The sequence below is a fragment of the Cavia porcellus genome, unplaced genomic scaffold (genome assembly GCF_034190915.1).
Source record: "Cavia porcellus strain 051 isolate PalLab524CR breed Dunkin Hartley unplaced genomic scaffold, mCavPor4.1 scaffold_32, whole genome shotgun sequence".
In the NCBI taxonomy this organism is placed as follows: Eukaryota; Metazoa; Chordata; class Mammalia; order Rodentia; family Caviidae; genus Cavia; species Cavia porcellus.
The window spans coordinates 16,002,139-16,027,420 of NW_026947515.1; the positions used below are offsets into that span (position 1 = coordinate 16,002,139).

The 25,282-nt window shown below is 38.4% G+C and overlaps 1 protein-coding gene across 14 annotated transcripts in view; it reads left to right on the forward strand.

The window, feature by feature from the left end:
• Bptf (bromodomain PHD finger transcription factor) overlaps window positions 1-25,282 on the forward strand; it is a 126,410-nt gene that overhangs the window by 9,549 nt on the left and 91,579 nt on the right. For all 14 annotated transcript variants that reach the window (XM_063241824.1, XM_063241828.1, XM_063241825.1 and 11 more), the window contains exon 2: window positions 18,453-19,275. In XM_063241824.1, coding sequence (XP_063097894.1) covers window positions 18,453-19,275 — 823 coding nt within the window. The remainder of the gene's footprint in view (window positions 1-18,452; window positions 19,276-25,282) is intronic.

Here is a 25,282-nt window from a genome sequence, read left to right on the forward strand (position 1 = left end):
ATCCCAAGCCCTATTCTTTATTTTGAGACAGCTCTTGTTAGTTGTCCAGGCTGGCTTAGAACTTTTGATCCTCCTGCTCAGCTTCCTGAATAACTGAGGTTACAGGCATGTGCCACCACACCCAGCTAGTATTTCTGCTTTTGCTCGGGCTGGTTGATCTGTGGGTCTGTTGAACATTGCACTGGGATTTCTTTTTGTTACTTTCCCATTTGATCCCATGTCTTACACATTTTTCTTGGTTTAACCCCCCCCCCCCTTTAAGCACAGTTTGTAGTTGCCTCTTAAGAATGGCTGCAGGAGAAGTAAAGTTTTAACATTACATATCTGCAGAATTTTATTTTCAGCTTTTAATACTTGGTGGATAGTTTGGCTGGCTGTTGAATTTTAAGCTTAAAAAAAAATAAGTTGCTCTTGAGGGATTTGCTTTATTGTATTCTGGCATTTCTTGTTGCGGTTAGAAGTCTAGTGCTATTGATTATTCTTTTTTTTAATTTTCTGGTACAGGACTCAAACTCAGGAACTCACACTTGCCAGGCAGGCACTGTGCCACTAATTATATCCTGGCCCTATTCTTTCATTTCTAACAATACTACCAGTACCACCCTCCTACTCACCCAAGCCCCTGACCCCATCCTCTTCCTGCATCTCCTCATTAAAGCTCTTTTCATGTAGGGTTATGATGATTTCCTGTTGTATGGTGTGGGTCCTTTTTTAGAAATTCATTTTGGGTGCTTGGGGAGGCTTTTGGATCTTGGAACTCAGGTGCTATTTTGGTTTTTTGATGGTTTTCTTCCTCAAATTTGTTCATTTCTCTTCTTGAACTCCTAGTTAGTTAAATGTCGGATCTTAACTTTTTCTAATCTTTTTTGTTTATTTGGTTTTATTTTTTGCGATACTGGGTATTGAAAAAAAAGTGCTGGGCAAGTGTTCTACCAATGAACTATAGCCCAACCCAATTCGTATTTTATTTCGAGACGGAAGTCTTGCTAGCTTATCCAGCTTGTCCTGGAATTTAGAATCCTTTGCCTTGGCTTCCCATGTACTAGGGATTACAGATATGTGCCGCCATGTCAGGGAAACATTTTCATTCGTTTGTTCATCAGGGCTGATTGTTTGAAAACTCTTAGGATTTGATTGTTTAAAGTTCTGTTAGGAGCTGGGCTTGGTGGCCCACACCTGTAATTGTAGCCCTTGGGTGATAGGGGTAGGAAGGTCACAGCAAATTTCAGCCTAACCTGAACTGGATAGCGAGAACTTGTCTCAAAAACAAATAAGAAAAAGTTCTGTTAGAAACTTATTTCTTTGACTGCTTCATTGATTTATTCATTTATTAAAACAAACAAATAAACAGACCCATCAGGCACACGTTCCAGATGCTGTCTTGGATGTAGCAGTGAATGCTTTGGCCATCGCATCTGCTCTGATGAAGTTGATTAGGTAGCAGGGCATGCAGCCTGTATATCAGTGAGAGAAGAGTTTTAAAGTGAACAAGTGAAATATAATCTGTCTTGTAGGGGTTAGAGTAGGCTTCCCTGAAGGAAGTGACAGTGTTAGAGTAACCAGGTGAAGGGGAGTCTGAACCCCAGGGTCAGCACATGCGACGGAGTGGGGAAACCACAATAAAGTTTTTTGTTTGTTTTTGTACTGGTGATCGAACTCATGACTTTGCGTTTGCCAAGCAGGCACTTAGACTGCTGAGCTGAACACCTGGCCACCACACTAAGTTTTAAGTGACAAGTAAAGTGATCAGATTGGTGTTGTTTAAAAAGTCTCTATAGTTGTAGAATAGAGATTGGATTGTGGGGTAAGAATGGACTAAGGGAGTTAAGTTGTTGAAGTAGATAAGTGACAAGTTTGGTACTCAGTATCAATGAAAATGGCTAGAAATAATCCAGAAAGCCAGGCGTGATGTTGTAGGCCTATAATCCCAGCCTGTAATTTCTATCCCTCAGGACGCTGAGGCAGGAGGGTCATTGCAAGTTTGAGACCAGCCTGAGCCACAAAGTGAGCTCAAGGCCATGCTGAACTGCATAGTGAGACCATGTCTCAAATCGACAAAAACAAAACAAAACAACTCCCAGTTTATGAGTTACAACTCTTTAGTAATAGATTGAGACTCTGGAGTATGGTCAGGGGGAGAAAAATAGGTTAAGGTCAGTTGTTTCTAAATCTTTCTTAGTTATCTATTTTTTCCGTTCTTTTTTTTTTTTTTTTTTTTTTTTTCATCTTGAATTTGATTTTCAAATAAGGCTGAATTTTTTTTCTTTTGAAATATGGTCTCACTATGTAGGTCAGGTTGGACTTGAACTGACCGTAGTCCTTGGTAGAGAGGAAACCCATTTTATTTTGTTTTCTATTTATTTTATTTTTTATTTTAAGACAAGAGTCTTACTAAATTGTCCAGATTGGGCTTGAATTTGCCATCCTGTTAGCCTTCCAGAGTGCTGGGATTACCAGTATGTGCCACTGTTCCTGGCTAGGACCTTAATTATGTAAAACGTTTTTGTTTGTTTGAGGCAGAGTTTAGGTATGTAGTTCAGGCTGGCCTCAAACTCCTGCCTCAGGCTTCGGGGTGCTGAGATTATAGGTGTGAGCTATCACGCCCAACTGTAAAACATTTTTAGAGATTTGTTTTGCATACTACAGTATTCTCAGTCTGGGTAAATGTTCTATATGGACTTGAAAAGAAAGTTCTACTGGTGTTGGGTGAATTATTCATACATACTTTTTCCTTTTAGAGACAGAGTCTTGCTTTATAGTTGAGGCTGGCATTAAACTCTCAATTCTCCTGCCTCAGCCTCCTGTAGGCTGGCATATAGGTGTGTACCACCATGCCTGGCTCTCATTACATCTTTATTTGTTAAGGTATTAGAGCGAAGTAGGCTGTTAATTTTACCTGTTACTGCCTTCATTTGAACTTTCGTGAGAACAGTAAGGGCCTCATTCAATCTGTCTCTTTAATGCTGGCTCAGTCTTTTATTGTAGTAGGCAGCACAAGGTAATTGTTGAACTGAGTCAAGAAGAGCCTCTGAATTCTTTTTACCCTACTTCAGAATTACTTCTGCCTTGTTCAATGTAATGCTGTTAACCACATGTGGCTATTTAAGGTTAACTTCATTAAAATGAAGTAAAATTAAACCTCTAGGTCCCCAGGGACATTGTGTGTATTGCAAGTGGTCAGTGGCCACATGTACAGTGTGAGTCGTTGCGCATCGTAACAGAAAGCTCTCTTGGACTGACTGTGCTGTGGTAGTCAGTTCCTCTCTATTATGCCAGAGAGGCTGTGCACCCCCCCCCCCTTTTTCCCAAATCCTGTGGCTGCCTGGATCACCTCAGCAGACAGGCCAAGAATCTGTTTTATCATTGAAACTGTTGGCCCTTTATTGTTTGTTTATATCATGGTATTGTATTTCTGCATTAAGACTTTGATCAATTGTTATACCTGTACATTATTTGTCCTTGGTGGTAGGAGGAAGAAATAGTTAACAATGTTAGAATATCTACTACAGTCCTGTATTTTCTTAAAATAGACTTTGTTGCACAATTTAATTTGATAACTTGGGGAATTCTGTATGTGTATGTATATGTGGTTGTTTTAAGACAGGATCTCACTGTGTAGCCTAGGCGGGTCTTGTTTTTTTTTTTTTTTTTTTGTACCGGGCATTGAACTCACGACCACCTGCTTACAAAGCAGGAGTTTATACCACTGAGCTAAATCCCCAGCCCCCTAGGCTGGTCTTGAATTTGTGGCAATTCTCCTTCTTCGGCTTAAGTTCTGTGATTACAGCCGTCTGCCACCATAGTTGGTTTAGAGAATTCTTCTGTTGTAAGAGTTTAAAAGTTAGTATGTAAACTGAATTATGATGCACATGTGTGTCCTGGTGTCTGGGTTTCCCCTTGTATAAATACCTCTTTCTCAGCAGCTACAGCCAAATTATTTAACAGTATTCACTGAAAAGATGCCCTCTTTTGATGGAATTCTTTTGTGACTTAAGCGGTTAAGCTGCAACTGGGGAACTTCCTGAGATTTGCTGAGAGATTTAATGCCTAGACTCCTTTCCACTGGTGGATATGTTCTGTAATTTACACACTTGGAAAACAGCCTGGCCGAGTGATTCATATTGAATGACACTGTTCAATAGATGGATTTTCTGTATTTTACTAGAAGCATGACTTTATGCTTGATTTCAGTATGTTCACATTGCTTCCTTTAAGGTCTGTTTTTAGTATATTCTATTTATGGAAAGCATTTCAGAAGCACATATTAATCAGTCTGGAATTTCTCTTGTCTTTTTCTTTTCTGATGCTTGCATAACCATTATGGAGATTGTATAAGAAAATAGCTAATAAAATTGTAACCCTCCCCATCAGTTCAGTTTCCTCTGTTCTACACATCAGAATTATTTCTTACATTTCTTGAAGAAGCCTTAGTCTTTTTAAAGTAGATTTTGTTTGTAATGTTTTTTGTTGTTTGTTTGAGAGAGGGTTTTGCTATGTAGTTATGGCTGGCCTTGAAGTCACTATGTAGCCTAGCCTGGCCTCAGACTCATGGCAGTCTGCCTGTCTCAGCTTCCTGACTGCTGGGTTTATAAGTATATGTCACTATGCCCAGCCCAGCCTTAGTCTTTTCTTCAACTATGGCCATACTTTCTGCTTTAAAAGTATTATATAAATAATGCAAAAAAAAAATTTTTTTTTTTCATTTTTATCGGTACCAGGGATCAAACTCACGACTGCCTGCTTGCAAGGCAGGCTCTTATGCCGCTGAGCTAAATCCCCCGCCCCAATAATGTAAAATTTACAAGCAGTTTTACTGCCATTTCAGATATGCAATTGAATTTTTGAATCATGATTTTCTAGTGAAAGGTCTTAGATTTCTGATGCTTTGTATACTTGGAAAATTGCCTTCTTTTGAGTTTCTCATTCTGAATTGTCTTACTACTTGAGTTGTGTCTCAGAAGGAAACCAACATTGGAGGTTGTTTATGGCAAGAGTCATAAACTTGCTTACAGGGTTTTAAAATATATGGTAAAGACATGCTGTGCCCTTTCCCCCCTTTAATGTATAACTGTACTTACTGTTAATATTGATTGGCCTTAGAAAACGAGCTACATTGAGATTTCACTCCTTTTTGACGTTTTAGACTGTGCTGTCCTCAGTGTGCTTGAGATGTATCTTCAGCCACTTATGCTGGTGTTTCTCTGTAGGGTAGATTCCTAAGATCAGGATGAGGTTGGGGTTACTGTGTGTACCCTCTAAAAGGCAGGACCAGATTATGCTCCTGTATCTTGTTTTAAACTTTTTATGTAAAGGCCCAGATAGTAAATAATTTAAGACTTGCAGTGCCTGTTGTAATTTAGCCATTGTAGCACAAAATCAACCAAACCATTACATGAATAGTATTACGTGAATGGCAATGGCTGTTTCAGTAAAATTTTATGGGCCTTGCAGTTTCAACTTCATGTAATTTTCTTTCTTTCTTTCTTTCTTTTTTTTGACCTTCAGTCCATTCCAAACTTCATGTAATTTTCAAATGACCGCCTATTTGTTACACTTCTGGTCACTTTACCACCCATTCGACTGTCACAGGTCAAACAAACAGGTAGTGAGCTAACCATAGTTTGCTTCTCTGTGCCAATATTACAGAGATTTCCTCCTCTTTTTTTGTTGTTGGTGTTGTATTTTTTTTCATGGTGCTGGGGGTAAAACCAAGAACCTTTGCACTGAACTACATATCTAGTCCTTTGTATTTTTAATGTTGGGACAGAATCTTGCTAAGTTACTCTAGGCTTGAATTTGATGATCCTCCTACTTCCAGGCTCCAACTGTTGTGGTGTTACTGGTGTGTTCCACCACTCTTCTGCTGAGTTTTTCGTATATTTAGGTTTATGATTCATTTTTGGTTACTTTTTATCTTAATAAGTTGTAAGACATGGGTTGAGGTTCTAGAAAGGGGTGTGGGGTTTGAACTCAGGGCCTTGCAGATGCTAAGTACGTTCTCTACCACTGAGCAACCTCCCAGCTTTAGGGATGTTTGTTGTTTTTGTTTTTGGCATATAGATGTCCATTTGTTTCAGGGTCATTTACTGAAATGTCTTTTCTTCATTGCATTTTGTCTCCATTAAATCTGTGTCAAAATACAGTCAGTCATGTTTCATAAACAGAAATGTTTATTTCTGTACGCTGTTCTAGTGATGTTTATCCTTTTTTTTATTTAAAGAGAAAAAAGGAATAAAGCAGTAAAAGGGTACAAGTAATACAGAATTTCAAGAAAAAAAATATACAGTAAGAAATCACTAGTTAATAGGTTACATATTGTCATCTTAGAAACAGTTGTCCAAATTATAAAATTAAAGCATATAAAGTGGACATTCATACAGTGAGATTGCAGACAGTTCCGTTAAATGATCCAACAAAAGGTCAGTAATATGGATGTTTATCTTTTAACTGCAACAGTTTTGATTACTATAGCTTTATAGTTAAATCTTAAAGTAATATGAGTGTGAGTTGTCCAACATCTTTCTTGTTCTTCAAAATAGATTTTGCTATTCAAGTTCTTGTGTGTTTCCAATTAGGTTTTTGGTGTGTTGATTCTTTAGATCATTTTGGGGAGTACTGACATCTTAAGGTTGAATCTCCTAACCCATGATTATGTTTTGTCTCTATTATTTTAGATAATTTTTCTTTAACTTTTCTTTTGGTACTGGGGATTGAACTCATGACTCCGCTCTTGCCAGGCAGGTCATTAACTTTTACAACAGTTTCTAGCACACTGGTTTTAAATATATTGTTACATATATACCTGAGTACTTCATTTTTGGTACATTATACCTAGTATGGGCGGGGGTTGTTTTTTTGGTGCTGGAAAATGAGCCTAGGGCTTCACACGTGCTAGGCAAATTACTGCTAGACCTTGTGTTTGACACCTACAACTCAAGGGAAGAAACGTTTATTTTGGCTCACAGTTTCAGTCTGTGGTAGGCAAGATCAAATGCAGAATTGGCATGGTGGAAGGGTCTGAAGTAGCAAAGTTCTTCATGTCATAGTGGACAGGAAATAGAGCAGGGATCTCACCTTTCAGGTCATTCCCACAGTGACACACACACCCGCCCCAACCTCCTGAATCCACTGATGAGTAAAGCACTCCCACAAGCTATTTACCTTTCAAAAGCCCCCACTTCTGAGTGCATGAGGGTTGTGGGGGGCTTTTTAGATCTAAACTCTCAACAGACCCTCATTGTACTTCTTTTTTACTATTTCATGTTGAACTTTATGAACTTACTAAGCTCACATATTTGTAGGTTGATTTTTTTTTTTTTAAATAGAGTTCTTGGGATTTCCTTTATAGTTAATCATGTTGCCTGAGATAGTAGTATTTCTCTCTAATCTATGTCTGCCTCTCCCTCTCTCTTCTGCTTCCCGTGTCTCCATTGCATTGGCTAAGATTTCATTTCTTGTTTTTGGTTTTCTTCTGTTGTGCTGTGGATTGTACCCAGGACCTTGTAGATATTAGGTAAGTGCTGTACCACTAAGCTGTAACTTTTAATTTTTTTCTCTATCCCTTTTTAAATTTTTATTTGAGACAAGGTCTTGCTAGGTTGCCTAGGCTAGCCTTGAACTCTGTTTTTTTTTTGGTCTTTGAGACTGAACTTATTAAGTAGCTTCAGTAATGGGTATGGAATTTTGTTACATTTTGGACAGCTTTTTAGGTTTTTTTAATGCCCTTTTTAGTCCATTGATATGGTGAATTATGTTGATTTTGTGATTAATGTTAAAATTAGCCTTGCATTTTAGGAGTTAAATTCCACTTGATTGTGATGAATTATCCTTTTCATATACAGTATTGCTAAATTCTCATGCATGATACTTTGTATTTATGAGAGATTGGTCTGTAGTTTATGTGTAGTATTTTTATCTGGTTTTGGTATCAGAGTTCTACTGGTATCATCTGACATGGAAAGTGTTTCCCCTTTTTTTGTTCTCTCTCTCTCTCTCTCTCTCTCTCGCTCTCGCTCTTTTTTTTTTTTGTTTTTTTGTTTTGGTACCAGGAATTGAACTCGCAGCCTCATGCTTGCAGGGCAGGCACTTACAACACTGAGCTAAACCCCCAGTCCTCTCCTTTTTGTTTTCTTCAAGAGATTGTAAAGAATTGGCATTATTCATTCCTTAATGGTTTGGTAAATTGACGAAGCTGGATTTAAACTTTTTTTTTTTTTTTACCGGTACCAGGGATCGAACTCACGACTGCCTGCTTGCAAAGCAGGTGCTTATGCCTCTGAGCAAAATCCCTGGCCCCCTAAACTTTTGATCCTCTTGTCTGAGCCTTGCAAGTAGCTAGTATTACATGTATGTGCCACCATGCTTGAGTTCCAGTTAGGGATTTTTAAATTTTACTTTGAGCTAAATCTTTATAACTCCTTTTTAAAAATTGTTTATTTCCTGTTCTGTGTGGTTTATGAGGGTATAGAATAGACAGTTGGAAAATAGGTATCTAGAGTATAGAGGAGAGAGGTTTGGATGGAGAAAGGCACTTAGAACTCATTGATATTTTGGTGGTATGAGTCAACTGATCATTGGGAAAAAGTGAGCAACTGAATGTTGTGGACTAGCACATGTAAGAGTGATATTTGAAGTAGGTAGAGCTGGCCAAAGAAATTGAGTCATGAGTGGCAGTAGGAAGCTAAGAAGGCTCTAGTAACCAAAGGTGTCAGGTGTTTCCAGAAAGATGAGGTGAAATGGTGATGTGTTACAGTAATGGTTATCCCAGTATCAGTTGATGTTTTCAGGTTTGCTGGTGTTTGTTGTTACTAGGAAATTCTTCACTGAATCTTACTCTGTATCCAGGCTATAACATGATACTTCCTGCTAGCTATATGTAATGAAGATATTAAAACTAGTTGAAATGAAAACAAGAATTTTAGGGCAGAGGATTTAGCTCAGTGGCATAAGTGCCTGCCTGGCAAGTATGAAGTCATGAGTTCGATCCCTAGTACCAAAAACATCAAACCAAAACAAAAAACAGCCAAGAATTTTAGAATGAGAACAGTTTTTCTGGAACTTTTCATCTTTACAGAGTTTCAAATATACAGAAAAGGTGCATCTTCTCTTGGGTTCACCAATTTTTAACAGTTTTTGACATGTTTGCTTGTGTTCTGTCTTGAATTTTAAGGTTTTTTTTTTTTTTTTTTGCTGAACAACTTGATAGGTTACAGACAGTATGATATTTCAACTCTAAATAATTCAAAGAACTAAAGACGTTTATATAATCTATTTCAAATTTTCCCAGATGTCCTTTTTGTATCTTTATTCTCCATGGAGGACTCAGTCAAGAATCATGTTTTGTAATTAGTTGACATCATTCTAACTTCTTTAATCTTTTTGGTGGGAGTTGGCGATTGTGTTATCTTCTGACCATGGCATTTTAAAATTGTTGAGGACAATTGTCTTACCAAATGTCTATTTGGGTTTATCTGACTGTTTTCCACATGAATAGATTCACAGATGCTTTTGGTGGGGCCACTGTGTACGTGATGCCCTGTCCTTTCCAGCACATCTCATTGGGAAGCACTCTGTCAGTTTGTCTCATCACTGGCGATAGGTTTCATCGCTTGGCAAAGGTAGCATCTGCCAGTTTTCTCTCTTTAAGGCTACCTTTCTCTTTGGAAAGTAGTATACTCTGAGGTGATAGTTGTGCAGCTGTCTGCTGCTCAGTGACCTTTCCCCAACAGTGTTAGCATTTATAGATGGGCCTTGCTTGAATCAGTGATTTTACATTGGTGATTGTAAATGGTGACTTTTCTAATTCTGTTATTCCTTCATTTATTAGTGGCCATTTGAAAATACTGTTCTTCCCTTTCGTTGCTCTCTTTTGAATGCTATTTGAAAATGGTGGTTGAAGTATATGTTCAAAGCTTGTGTTGGTAGTAGTTTGTCCCCACTGTGGTGACATGGCACATGATTGGAGACCTATTGAGAGATACTTAAGTCACTTTGGGTTTCCTTGGAGGGGAACCAGAGGCTCAGTGCCTCTCTGGTTCTGGTCTTGTGAATGTACTCTGTTGTTGCCACACACCCTCCCATCATGATGCTCTTTGCTGTTAGGCTTTCACCAGAGAGCAAAATCAATGGGCTGCCTGATCTTGGACTAAATATACCAAATGCAGTGGTTCATCAACCATAACAAATATATTAACTTTTCATAAATTCAAGAAAAAAATTGATTGCAACAGAAAAGCAGGGAAAAGGGAGAATTTTGGCTTCCTCAAAAATTTTAAGAACTCAGTTACAGTAACTGAAAATGAACAAATACAAGTGGGCTTATGTCCCTACCCCCATTTATGTAGTATGAGGGATTGAACACAGACCCGTCACAGTGTGCCATGTCCCAGGATATTCTTCCTGCCTTCGGCATTTGTTTTTTATTTTGCAGGGAGGTCTCTTGCTAAGTTGCTGAGGCTGGGCTCAAACTGTGAACCTCTTGCCTCAGCCTCTCAGTGAGTTGAGATTACAGGTATGTGGCATCATACCCAAAGGTTTTGTTTCTGTTCATGGTGCAAATTAAGGTATTTTCATATGATTACAGTTTTGGAGCAGATGTTTAGGAATTGCAGCTCTTAGACGTTGTTTAAAATAGGGCCACTACAGAGATACACAAAAGAGATTTCTATATTTCAAAGAGTAAAAGAAATTGAGTTCATTTTTGTGTGACCCAAAATTCTCCCTTTGCCTTGTGTTTCTGTTGTAGTGAAATGTTTTCTTACATACAAGGAAAGTAACATACTTGCTAGTGATTGATAAACCACTGTGTCTTGTGGTAATTCTCTGTAAAATTTTTAACTATGGGAAAACTTTTTCATAAAATAATTACAAATTCTTTCAAGCTTAAGGAAAAGTTAAAAACAGTACAATGCAGGCCAGGAATATAGCTCACCGGCACAAGTGCCTACCTGTGAAGCACAAGATCCTGATTTCGGTTCCTCGTATGTTCCCCTCCAAAATACGTATGTATATTGCACACACTACCCTTTACCTTTTGCATATAAGGCAGGAATTATACCACTGAGCCACATCACCAGCCCCATCCAAATAATAGTAGCACAACCTTTCTTTTCAGTGAATTAAGAGAAATTAGTAGTATAACTATATCTTAACTATCCGTATATCGGCTTTTCCCTTTCTCTTTATTCTCCCATCCCAGTTTCTCTTCCCTTTTGAAGCTTCTTCCCATTATGCAGTATCCGTTGAGCTTTTTAAAAAGAATACATATTGCACATTCCCTGTACTGATTTGTGTGTGTGTGTGTGTGTGTGTGTGTGTGTGTGTATGTGGTTTCTTAAGTTGGATGCTTGTGTCTTTGATTTTTTTTTTTTTTTTTTCCAATCAAGCCCGTTTTATTCTGGAAGTGATTACATCTTTTATAGGCCAAGGGCGGGACATGAGACAGGAAGAGGCTACGGGGGTGAATACAACAGGGTCATCATCACGTCCGGGTATGTGACGTAAGCAGGAGAGGATTATGTTTTTTTTTTTTTTTTTTTTTTTTTATTTACGAGGAAAAAGAGAAAAACACAAAACAAACCAAAGCGGCGTAAGGGTACACGCAATACAGAACTACAAAAACAAAACAAAACAAAACAAAAAAACATAACAGTAAGAAATCACCTGCTAGTAGATTACACACTATCTTCTTGAAAATAGTTCCTCAAATCACAGTATCAAAGAACACAAGGTGGACATTCAAACAGGGAGACTGCAAACAGCTATGTTCAATGTTCCAAAAACATTGATATAGTCAGCTATTTAACACCCCCAAACACACTTGCTGTTATATCCGTTAGAGCTCTTTTTCTTTTTTTTTTTTTTCCCTCTCTTTTTTACAACAAAATTTACACATCTTGGATTTTACTACTCCTTAGTGCTTATTACTTTCTTTGGCGGGGGGGAAAGAATACAGTCAAATATGGCAAAACAAAGCTGTCAGTCAATACCAAGGATAGACATAGCACATGGTGTAGAACAGAGTACAAGTTTATCAACAATGGTTATCAACGTTGTCCCTTGTTTCCTTAAAAAGAATTGTCTATCTCATTAGATATTATAAAGTTGGACAAAACAGTAGAGAACAAGACCAATAAAACTTAGGCATTGTAAACATTACAGGACTTCCAAAGAAGACAATAGTCAAACCAGAATGGGTATCTTAGTGAATCTTACTGTCTTCAAAGTAGTTGCCTATGTCTTCAAACTTGATACTATCATATAGAATGGAACAGAGTCTAATCAGTCAAAACAAGATCGTGGGAGTACTACAGGACTTCAAAACAAGTTAATAGGAAATCAAAAAGAGTTACTATTTATATATCCTAATTTTTTTGAATTTTTTCTTTAATTAAGACAAACATAAGAAATGACTAAATAATTTTTTTTGAAACAATAAGGGGGAGATTGAGATAAAACAGGACATAACAATATAACAATAGAGGTCACAGCATGACTGTTTCAACAACCTAGTACTTCACCTGTCTTTGATTTTTTGACAGAACTCTGTTGGAAGTTGATTGGGAAGGCACTTTCTGTTTTACCACACTTTTAAAGAGATTGGACACTGAATGCATTTTAGCTGCATGTCCATCATGCCGTGGGTTCTTTGATCTTCAGTCATTTCTGCCTAGAGCAGTGGTGGTGAACCTCTGGCATGCGTGCCACAGCAGACTGTATGTATCATTGAAAGCCCAAGGTTCGCTATCAACAGCTCTAGATTGTTGCTGTCCAGAACTTTCCTGTGACGATTGAATTGTTCTACATATGTATTGTCCACTAGCCACACGCTACCATTCAGTTCTTGCTGAAATTTTGGTGTAGGTCTTAGTTTGTAACTGTGACACTAACCACCTTTAACTGCTGTTTCTCTCACCTCTGCAGGAAGTACATGTTTCTCAAATGCTCATTCATTGAGACATCTGCTCAGGTTTTATTTTTTTTCTCTTTTTTGGTACCAGGGATCGAACTCAAGACCTTGCGCTTGCCAGGCAGGCGCTTTGCTGCTGAGCTAAATCCCTGGCCGTGTTTTTAACACTAAGGCTTAGGTGGCGATAAAGAGCATAAGTGTAGGAGAGAGGTGGGCTTATGTTTCTGTTATAACTCTGGTACTGGCTGTTACCTTGGACAAGGCATTACTGTATATGCATCTTTGGTTTATTTATTTATTAACACCAACTACATTTATTAGAAAAGATGAAAGTTATGAAATATTCTCTTATCTTTCCTTAAGAAATTAGAAGTAAAAGACAGAATAAAATAAAAAACAAATAGAAGAAAATAATAAAGATCAGAAAACACAATCCCTTATCAAAATACCAATATCAATTTTCATAAAAATTAACATTTTGATTCTTGCATTACTGTAGAAATACAAAAGACTCAGAAGAGTCTAAATCTGTATGCATCTCTGGAAGTAATAATAGCACCTACTTCTAAAGTTGATCTGAGAATGAAATGAAATAATGCTTTAAAAATGCCCAGCAAGCCTGGCAAGTGCAGGGTCCCCAGTTTGATTGCTGATACCAAATTTTAAAAAGTGCCCAGCAAAGTTGCTACCATCCAGAAAGCACTGTGGGAGCTAGCTGCTATTTTTTATTCCTAGTGCAAAAGGGAAAGGGATGGGGATAAATGGGATGTTTTGGTTTTTTTTAAAATCGGTACCAGGGATCGAACTCACGACCATGTGCTTGCAAAGCAGGCACTTACGCCGCTGAGCTAAATCCCCAGCCCAAATGGGATGTATTTGAAAAACAAAGCCTTCTGAGTGATTACCTTATGTTATAGATTGGAATAGATTCATTCCAGATCAAAGATGAATCCTTGTTACTTTTGGCAAACTCATTTTGTAATGGAAAAAAAATATTACATAAAAACATTGCTTATTTTTCTTATACCATTCATGGTTTATATATCTGCTACAGTAATTAAAAGAGTTAAATGTTTTCAGATCTAGAGCATTAAGTTTTGCTAGAAATGAACATCCTATACCAATCTTGGGTAGTCTGTCTTTCTCTTGGATACCAGCTCCAAGAGAAACCATATGACCATATCACATTTTTTCTCTTCAAGAAATATATGTTATGGAGAGAGGAGGAAAGGTAGAGGGAAAGGAAAAAAGAAGTAAATAGAATTAAGATTATGTACGTGTACCAATTTCCCATGATGAATGTAATCATTATTAGTGTAAACATGTACTAATAAAAATACTTTTGAAGCACACATGACAGTGAGATTTGTCTTTTGAAGTTGGAGTCTCAGAAAACTTTGTAATATTCTTTTTAGAATTAATGCGATGCAAACTGAGGTGTTGACTCTGAAAAATTAGCTGTGGCTTCTGGGTCTTAATCTTGGCAGGAGTTCACTCCTGAATTCTTCACCCTCTGGATATAGTTTTGGATTTTAGTATCACTAGCTGAGTATTTTTAGTTACTACAATAGTGAAGTCATAATCTGTGCTTTGAAGGACTTGGAAGGTAAGCCAGGAGCCAAAGCAATTATAATATAAATGTATTTGTGCAAAAATGAAGGACTGTAGCAAGTGTCAGGGAAGCACCACGCTGGGAGGCGCAGCCCAGGACTGAGGAGGTGACATTTTAGCAAGTCTTTGAAAAACACCTCAGATTTCTAAAAAACTTAGTAGACCTGTCTGTTTGAAATGTATAGGCAAGTTTTTTATATTGAAAAAGGAGGGGCTGTGGCTTTAGCTTAGCGGCACAAGCGCCTGCCTGGCATGTATGAGGTCATGAGTTCAATTCCTGGTCCCAAAAACAAAACAAAAAAGAAAGAAAAAGAAGTTGGACCAATACAGTTTATGAGCACGAGGCATATTTTTAACTTGGGCACATAGAAAATGAGCAGTGACAGTTGGTGAGTATTGTTCATCCAGAGTTTGGAGAAGAGCACCTTAGTAGAGAGACCTGTATTACGGAACTGCAGGAAGTTTTGCCAGCTACTGCTAGGTCATCGAAGGTATCTGTCCATAGCAACATAGCTAACAACTCAACTGTATTCTGGGGAGTTGGTTCTCAAAGTGTAAGCCTCAATGGCAGAGTTAGCATTGCTTGGGAAATGTTAGAAACATAAATTCTCAGGTCATACTCTGTTTCAAACACAGTCAGCTCTCTGGGGTGGTCCTGATGCACTCTTTAAGTCTGGGTGCCACTGTTCTAAGGCGCTCTAGTATTCTACTTGCATAGTGAAAAGTTGAATATTTCTAACCTCTACAAACTACGTAAAGACATTTATTTTTTTCCCCCACCCTCTCTTTTTGCTTTTGCTGATACTAGGGATTGACCCCAGATCCTTGGCACTGAGCCACATCCCTACCTTTTATTTTATTATTTAATTAATTTATTTTGGTTTTGATTTTTCTTGAGATAGCCTTGAACGCACTATATAGCCCAGGCCGGCCACAGTCTCCTGCCTCAGTAATCATCCTGCCTTAGCTTCCCAAGTGCTGGGATTACAGGCATGCACCACCGTGTCCAGCATCCCCACCCTTTCAAAACAGGGTTCCACTGAGTCAATGAGTTGCACTTTGGTCATCAGGAAATAAGTGAACGTTTTCAGGGCTGTATGTATAGCTTTACACCTGATTGTTAAGACTTCTCCAAATATATGATTCTGGCTTGTAGTCCCATTGATGGTATCCTGTTGCTTCTGTTTTTCTACATCTGTTCCAGTAGTTTGCTTGTACTTCTAAAATAATATGCTTAGGCCAAGTGTGGTAGTGTACACCTGTAATCCCACCCCTCGGGAGGCTGAGGAAGGAGGATTGCTGTAAGTTCAAGGCCAGCCTGGGCTACGTAATTGACTTCAAGGCTGGCTTGTACTGCATAGTGAGACCTTCCCTCTAAAACAAAAAGACCAGTTTTTTTCATTTAAAAATATTGCAATAAAAATACATGTATAGTCAAAAGTTTTTAAAAAATTAAGTCTTTTCTTTCCTGTTAACCATTTTCTCCCCAGAAGCAACTACTGGTGGTGTGTGTTTGTTTGTTTTTGGTACTGGGAATGCAGCTCCTTTTAAAAAAAACTTATTTTTGGTACTGGCAGTTGAACCCAGGGTCTAGTGCATGATAGCTAGTGCTATACCACTGAGCTATATCTATCTCTAGCCAGTTTTATTTTTATTTTTGAGACAAATTCTTGGTAAATTTCCCAGTCTGACCTAGAACTTGCCATCCTGCTTTAGGCTCTTAAATAGCAGTATTGTAGGTTTGTGCCACCATCCCCAACTATATCAGTCTTTCTTCTTTCCATCCTTCCTTTGTTCCTTTGTGGGGCTTGAACCCAAGACCTTTGCACTGAGCTATAGCTCTAACCTTTAAAATTACTGTTCTCTTTTTAATTTTGAGACAGGGTCTCACTGAGTTTCTAAATTGCACAAGTTGGGCTTGAACTTGGAATTCTCTTCTCCTAATGCTGGGATTAGAGGCATGTACCACTATGCCCAATTTTTTTTTCTTTTTTTTTGGAGAGAGGATCTCACTGTAGTTCAGGCTGGCCTTGAACTCACGGTGATCCTCCTGCCTCAGCTTTCTGAGTATGCTCCCATGCCTGGCTCTCCAAATATCGAAAAGATATTTGGTCTTGCAAACATACATTTTCCCCATTTCCATCTTCTATTCCTCTCCCTCTACTTCAACTCAAGTGATATCTTTTTTTTTTTTTTTTTCGTCTTTTTCCTTTTTATCGGTACCAGGGATCGAACTCACGACTGCCTGCTTGCAAGGCAGGTGCTTATGCCGCTGAGCTAAATCCCCAGCCCCCAAGTGATATCTTTTTGTTCATTGTGCTGTATGTGGCCATTTCCTCCACTTAATAATGTGTACCTTAAAGATTGTTTCGTGGTAGAGCATTTGCATAGCTGCAGGTCTTGGATATACTCAGCATTATCAAAAAAGGGGAAAAGTATATATGTATGTATTGTTTAGCATACTCTACACCTTGTAGCAGGTGCCACTTTAGTACTTTGTAGATGAGAAAAAGTTAGAGGTGGAGTACATATAGAGGAAGCAATTTTAGAGGTTACCAGCAAACCAAACCATAGTTAATAAAACTGAATTGGACAAAAATGAATTTCATATTGATACCATTAAAATTACATCTGAAAATTAAAAATGCACATTCTGTTCTGCAGACATCATCGGGCAGTGGAATAATGGCAATATGGGCAATTTAGGAATAACTTGTTAAGTTTTACTTATAAAGCAGGACTTATTTAGAAGATTATGTATAAATGTTACAGACTAGCTTGCAAATGTTTTATATACTCACACACACACACACACAGACATGCACATGCTCTTGGGCATCACATCTTACGGATTTGGGAATAGTTTCGTAACTGTTACCTAGATAGGACAGTTTTTGTGTTCTAGCTTGAAACTTCCCTCTTCCCTTTCATTTTTGTTTTTGGCTTTGCTTATTTTCATTTTTCAAGACAAGATGTAGCTACATAGTTCAGACTGGCATTGAACTTACTTTGTGGCTAGGCTGGCCTCAAACTCACAGTGAGCTCTTGCCTCAGCCAGTCCAGGGCTAGGATTACTGGTGTGCCCGCCATACCCAGTTCCTTCTTTCTGTTTTGCTTTGGCTCTCCCCTCTCCCCTTACTTATGGAACTCCTCAGGAAGTAAAGGGCCTATACTGGGAATGTCCTGTCAGATTGATAAATGTGTCTGTTTTATAGCTGATGCAATGTGATACCTGTTGCCTCCATGATGGTCATCTTATATGTAGATTTTTTTTTCTCATATATACTTGTCAGACCTTTTATAAATATTCTGGTTTGGTGTTTTTTATTTTTTATTGGGTGGAAGAGGTGGTAGCAGGGACTTGCACATACTAACAAACATTTTTACCACTGAGCAGCACTGCCAAGCCATGTTCTTTCTTTTTTTTTTTCGAGACAGGGTCTTGCTGTGCAGTTCAGGCTAGTCTTCTTCTTTTTTTTTTTTTTTTTTGTCTTTTTGAGACAGGGTCTCTATGCAGTTCAGGATGGCCTTGAGCTCACTTTGTAGCCCAGGCTGGTCTCGAACTTGCAACCATCCTCCTGCCTCAGCCTCCCAAGTGCTGGGATTACAGGCTTGAGCCACCATGCCCAGCTAGATTTCAGGCCAGTCTTAAGTTCACTTTGTAGTGCATGTTGGTCTTGAATTTACAATGATCCTCCTGCCTCTCAGCTTTCTGAGTGCTGGAATTGCAGGCATGCACCACCATGTCTGGCTTCTTGGTAATATTTTAACTTGAAAGTTATTAGAGTGATAAAAGTGTGCTTATACCTATTTTTTGAGAACAAAAACTGCAGAACCCTAAGTTTGTAGAAGTGATGTATCAATTTGCAATACTATCATTTTTTTTTTTAAATACTGATGGACTTTAAGTAATACTATATTTCTTTATTTACAGGTAGGCGAAAACCCAGAGTACATCGGCCACGTTCTCCAATATTAGAAGAAAAAGACATCCCACCCCTTGAATTTCCCAGGTCCTCTGAAGATTTAATGGTGCCTAATGAGCATATAATGAATGTTATTGCCATTTATGAGGTACTGCGGAACTTTGGCACTGTTTTAAGATTGTCTCCTTTTCGCTTTGAGGACTTTTGTGCAGCTCTAGTGAGCCAAGAGCAGTGCACACTCATGGCGGAGATGCACGTTGTGCTTTTGAAAGCAGTCCTGCGTGAAGAAGACACCTCCAATACTACCTTTGGGCCTGCTGACCTGAAAGATAGCGTCAATTCCACACTGTATTTCATAGATGGGATGACGTGGCCAGAGGTGCTACGTGTGTACTGTGAGAGTGATAAGGAATACCATCATGTTCTTCCCTATCAAGAAGCCGAGGACTATCCTTACGGACCAGTAGAGAATAAAATCAAAGTTCTGCAGTTCTTGGTTGATCAGTTTCTTACGACAAACATTGCTCGTGAGGAGTTAATGTCGGAAGGGGTGATCCAGTATGATGACCATTGTAGGGTTTGTCACAAACTTGGGGATTTGCTTTGCTGTGAGACCTGTTCAGCCGTGTACCATTTAGAATGTGTGAAGCCGCCTCTTGAGGAGGTGCCAGAGGATGAATGGCAGTGTGAAGTCTGTGTAGCACACAAGGTGCCTGGAGTGACTGACTGTGTTGCCGAAATTCAAAAAAACAAACCGTACATTCGACACGAGCCTATTGGATATGATAGGAGTCGGAGGAAATACTGGTTCTTAAACCGAAGACTCATAATGTAAGTAAATCTGATTTTAATTTTTGTATGTACCTAAATGAAACCATTTTTCTTTATTGATCCAGCAAAGCTATAGTGCTGATGTAGTGTAAATTTTTGTAATTTAATAACGAGTTGTAGTTAAATGATTTCAAGCTTAAGTGAATATGTAGGAGACTGTATGAAGGACACAAAGTGCCCACCATTGTTTTCAGTGCCGAGGGTAAGGAATAGAATGTCCTAGGGGGACGTGGCCTCCTCGTTTATAGTCCTCTGTAGCCCATTAAGTTAATCTGTGCTTCAAGCTTGATGTTGGGATTTTTTGCATTTCCTTTTTACTTTTATGAGCAAGAGCAGAGCTCATTGTAACGAAAAATCATTTGTGTCATTGTTCATTGCAGTCTTCTATACAGGAGGAGATAAGCTTAGCAGATTCATGACTATAGTCTGGCCAGAGCATTTCAAAAACCTTTTTTAGGCATCAGCAAAGTCAGGAAGACACTAGATCTACCTAGTCAGGGCATCGGGCAGGGTTAAAGTATGTTCTGAGTATTGGACCTCATGTACAAATCTAGTAAAGGGAGTAGGCTACTTTATATTTTCTAAAATCTTCAAAGTTTTCTTCCATTTCTTAGAATTAGATGCAATCAGAAAATCTGTGGCGGTGTGAGATGAATGTCCGCAGGGCTGGGAGGGAGGATCAGTTTAAGCAGTGTTGTTGCAGAGCAGTCTGAGCTCACTCTGACTCTTGATTTTTTTGTGTTTATGAGCATCTTGTGCTCAGGTGGAAGCCCATGGAATCTTCGGTGTGTCTTCTGTTGTGCAGCTATGTGGTGCAGAACTCTGTGTGGGCCCGTTTTTGTTGTTGGGCATGTGGTGGGCACTTGCCACCTGGTAGTTGTATCCTTTGGTTGGGAGAACTCTGCTTAGGACATCCTCCTCTTCTCTTCCAAATTTGGTATTTCTCTCGAGTGTTATTTTATTGAACATTGGACTTTCTGTTTTGTTGTCATTTTCTTATCTTTTCCATGCTTTATCTTTTTTTCCTGTTTGGGCAGTCTGTTGCTTAATTTTTCTAGGTTTTCTTAACTTGGCCTCCCAACCCTAGTAAACTATTTAGTTTTTGTGTTTTTACTACCATAATTTTCCATATTTTTATTTCCTAAGAGTTCTTTTGTTCTTAGAATTCTCCTTTTATTTATTTTTTTATTTTTTGGAACTGAGGATCGAACTTAAGACCTCATACCTGCCAGGCAGGTGCTTGTGCCGTGGAGCTAAATCCTCAGCTTCTAGAATTCTCCTTTTAGAAAAGAAACTTTGAAATCCTGTTTTTGTTTCATGGCTATAGTATTTTATCTGTGAGGCTCTTAACGCCACCCCTGTCCCCCTCACCCCCGTCAAATAGTCTTGTTTTTTCTAAATTGTTGCTTGCTGTTCTCTGTTTTGGTCTCTCTCTGACAACCTTAGATGGCTACTAATTTTTAATTTTTCCATTCCTGATTAACTTTGTCGAACTCCTTAACTCCAAAGCTAATGAAAGCTTAGCAAGTTTGTGGGGCTTATCAGTTTCCAGCTTACCCACAGAGTGACTTTCACTGTCTTTATTGAAGAATCCTCATTGTTTGTATCTTTAGCTCTCTCCTCTAGAGCTGGCTGGTGGGCTGCGAGGAGCCTTTGCAGTTTGCGCAGGCTCTGTTCTAGCGGGCAAGTGCTGCAAGTGGGCTGCTTGTATTATGCATACAGCTTTTCCTATGTGTACAGCCTCAGTTTTCTGAATGACACCTTTGCTTGCACCTGAGTTCTGTGTCTCTCAGTCCAGAGAACCCCAGGCTCTGCTCCTGAAACAGCTCAGGGGCAGTTTTCTGTTTCTGCTGCTCCTCTCATTTATATAGTATCTTTTGAGGAATTGGGGCTGTAAATTGAGTTGGTTCTCAGCTTCTTGACATTTGGGTTGGGGTTTTTGGCTCTTTGCTTAGGCAATAATCACTTGCCCATCATCCAAAGGTTTTTTTGTTATCTGCCCTCTTTTTCCTATCCTTAAGAGTTTATGTCTTTAAAAATATTTCTTTAGGGCTGGGGTGTAGTGAAGTGGTAGAGCACTTGCTTAGCATATACTAGGCCCTAGGTTTTAATTCCTAGTGCTGCCAAAAGATAAAAATAAAAACCAAAACAAAAAACTATTGCTTTAACATAGTTTTTATGTTTTGTTTTTTGTGGTACTGGGGATTGAATTTATGACCTCGCACTTGCCAGATAGGTGCTTATGCCGCAGAGCTAAATCCCAGCCAAAGAAAAATCCTTCTTGGTACTTTTTTTTTAATTGGTACTGGGCATCAAACTTATGACCACACACTTGCAAGGCAGGCACTTATGCTGCTGAGCTAAATCCCCGCTTTAAAATAGTTTTGAGAAGATACCAGGAGGGAAAAGAATTAGAGTTCTGGGGCTGGGGATTTAGCTCAGTGGAATAAGCATCTGCCTTGCAAGTGTGTGGTCATGAGTTCGATCCCTGGTAGCGATAAAAAAGAAAAAGACAAAAAAAAAAAAAAAATTAAAAAAAAAAAAAAGAATTAGAGTTCTCATATTAATCCAGGAACTAGGATTAATATAGTTATAAATTATAACTATATTAATATAATTATAAATTATAAATCCTAGATTTATATTAATATAATTAATATAAAAATATAGTGTTTTTTTTCCCAAATTCATTTTGTTTCAAGGATAAAAAGACCAAAGGAAAATAAAAGCAGAATTTGAAAACACATCAGTCAGGGGACAATAATGGTACATACATAGCACATTGTCATCCCCAAATCATTCACCTAGAGCACAAGACATCTGCATTTAATTATCCACACAATACCAGCACAGATCTTTCTCTTCAGTGACCTCAGGGAGAGCAGTAGTGTAACTATCTTAACTATTTTTTATCTGCATATACATACATATATACATGTTTTTTCTTTTCATTTTTCAATATGATGTTTATATATGTGTCTTTTTTTTCTCTTTTTGAAGGTAGTAAAATACAACAAAACAAGACAGAACAAAGCCAATAGAGACAATGTAATGAAATTGATACAGAACTTCAGAGCAGGATACGGGAAACAGTAATAGGTTCCATAATATATCTTATATCTTGTTACCTTCTCAATAGTTGTCCATTCAATCAGGTATAGCAAAATCAAACCAAAAACGGAACATTATAAAACCTATCAAAACAGAATATTGAATAGAGCAAAACAATCAGAACAAAGCAAAACAGTGAAACAATATTTGCCCTCAAAGAGATGGTAGAAAGAAATCCCCTATATTTGCCATATTGCATATGGTCATCATCCCAAGAGATGCTCAGACCTCTGGCCCCAGGTCAGCATAATCAGTCATATAATACACGCATTTAGTTGTTTTATGCACCTTGGTTTCTATCAGCCCCGGCTGTCCTGACACCATCCAGTGGCTCAGGGGGTGGGGGGAGAGAATGGGACGATTGGTGCCGGTAGGTTCTTTTGGAGACACTGACTTGTCTTCTCCCAGGCTCTCCCACTGCTTGCTTGTGCCACACATGTGTGTCTTAATTATCTCACTATGAGTATGTTCTCAGGTTGCATCTGTTTACCTATAAAAGTCTCCAGTTTGTCCTTTATGGCTGAGTAAGTACTCCATCATGTAAAAATACCACATCTTTTTTATCCATTCCTCAGTTGATGGGCATTTAAGTTGTTTCCAAGATCTGGCTATTGCAAACTGTGCCACCAGAAACATAGGTGCACATATATCACTGTGGTATGAGGTTTTAAATTCTTTTGGGAATATGCCCAGAAGGGGAATATCTGGGTCAAATGGGACCTCCAGTCCTAGTTTTCTGAGGAATCTCCACATTCATTTCCACAGTGGTTGCACCAGTCTGCATTCCCACCAACAGTGGAGAAGGGTTCCTTTTTCCCCATAGCCTCTTCAGCATTGTTGCCAATTGCTTGATTTCTTGATAGTAGCCGTTCTTTCTGGGGTGAACTAGAATCTCAATGTTGTTTTAACTTGTGTCTCTCAAATATTTGACCAGTGCTATTGAACAGTTGTTCACTTATTTATTTGCCATTTGAATTTCTTCATCTGAGAAGTGTGTATTCATCTCAGCTGCCCATTTTTGGGTTGGGTCTTTAAATCTGGGAGGGCTGATTTCTTTGAGTTCTTTATATTTTCTCTATAGAAATCCTTTGAGGAATAGCCGGCAAAAAGTTTCTCTCAAGTTGTGGGTTGCCTCTTTACTCTGTTGGTGGTTTCACTTGCTGTACAAAAGTTTTTCAGCAGGGCGAGATCCCAGTTGTCAATTCTTTGTGATAGTTCCTGTGCAGTCAGGGTTTTGTTCATAAAAGTCTTTGCAACTACAACAGTGTCTGCAAGAATTTTACCTACTCTGTCCTCCAGTAGATTTAATGTTTCTGTTTTAATATTTAGATCTTTGATCCATTCTGATTTTAGCTTAGTACATTATAAAAGCTATGGGTCCAGTTTTAATCTTCAGCATGTGTAGAGCAAGTTTTTCCAGCAACATTTATTTATTTGTACCGGGAATCGAACTCATGACCTCATGCTTGCCAGGCAGGTGCTTATGTCATTGAGCTAAATCCCCAGCTGTAGCAACATTCATTAAACAGGCTATCTTACTTCCAGTGAATGTATTTGGCACCTTTGTCAAAGATAAGGTGGCTTAGAGTGTCTGGATTTGTTTTTGCATCTTCTAATCTGTTCCATTTTTTGCCAATACCATACTTTTCAAAAAATATTTCAAGTCTGGGATTGTGATGCCCCCTGTCTTGTTTTTGTTGCTCAGGATTGCTTTTGGTATTCTAGATCTCTTCTGGTTCCAGATGAATTTTAGGATTGTTCTAATTCTGTGAGATATGCTGTTGGAATTTTGACTGGGATTGTAGTGAATCTGCATAATAGCTTCAAAAGTATGGCCATTTTCACTATATTGGTTCTAACTACTCAAGAGCATGGGATAGCTCTCCATTTTCTAATATCTTCTTCAATCTTTTTCAGAGTATTATAGTTTTCACTGTAGAGGTCTTTTACATTGTTAGATTGATTCCTAGATATTTCGTTTTTGGGGGATGCTACTGTACAAAGTATTATTTCCCTGATTTCTCTCTAAGTGAGTTTGTTATTTGTGTACAGGAAGGCTATTGAATTTTGAGTGTTGACTCTGTGAACAGCTACATTACTGAATCTGCTTATTAAATCTAGAAGTCTTTTGGTGGAGTTTTTGGGGTCTTCTACATAGAATATCATGTCATCTGCAAATAAGTATTAACTTCTTTCTTTCTTATTTTTATTCCTTTTATTTCTTCCTTTTGTCTTATTACTCCAGCTAAAGTTTCAAGGACTATTTTGTATAAGAGTGCAGTCAGTGGACATCCTTGTCTTGTTCCTGACTTTAGAGTGAAAGCTTTGAGTTTTTGTTCATTTAGTATGATGTTGGCTGTTTTTTTGTCATGGATGGCTTTTATCAGATTGAGATAAAGACCATCTCTTCCAATTTTTTATAGGGTTTTCATCATGAATGGGGCTGGATTTTGTCAAAAGCTTTTTCTACATCTATTGAGATGATCTGTTATGGTGTGTTACACTTATGGATTTACTAACACTGACTCTTTGTGATAGTTCCTCTGCAATTGGGGTTTTTGAACATTTTAAAAATATATTTGTTTGCTTTTTCTACTACATCTGAGAAGTAGCTCATTCATTTCAAATGCCCATTTTTGGTACCGGGGATGGAACTCATGACTTTGCGTTTGACAATCTGGCACTTATGTCACTGAGCTAAACCCCTGGCAAATGCCCATTTTTGAATTGGGTATTAAATTTTGAGGGAAAGGGGCTGGGGATTTAGCTCAGCGGCATAAGCGCCTTCCTTGCAAGCAGGCAGTTGCAAGTTCGATCCCTGGTACTGATAAAAAAGAAAAAAAAATTTTGAGGGAAAGTAGGTCCCCTTTTTTGTTGTTGTTGTATTTCTACCGAT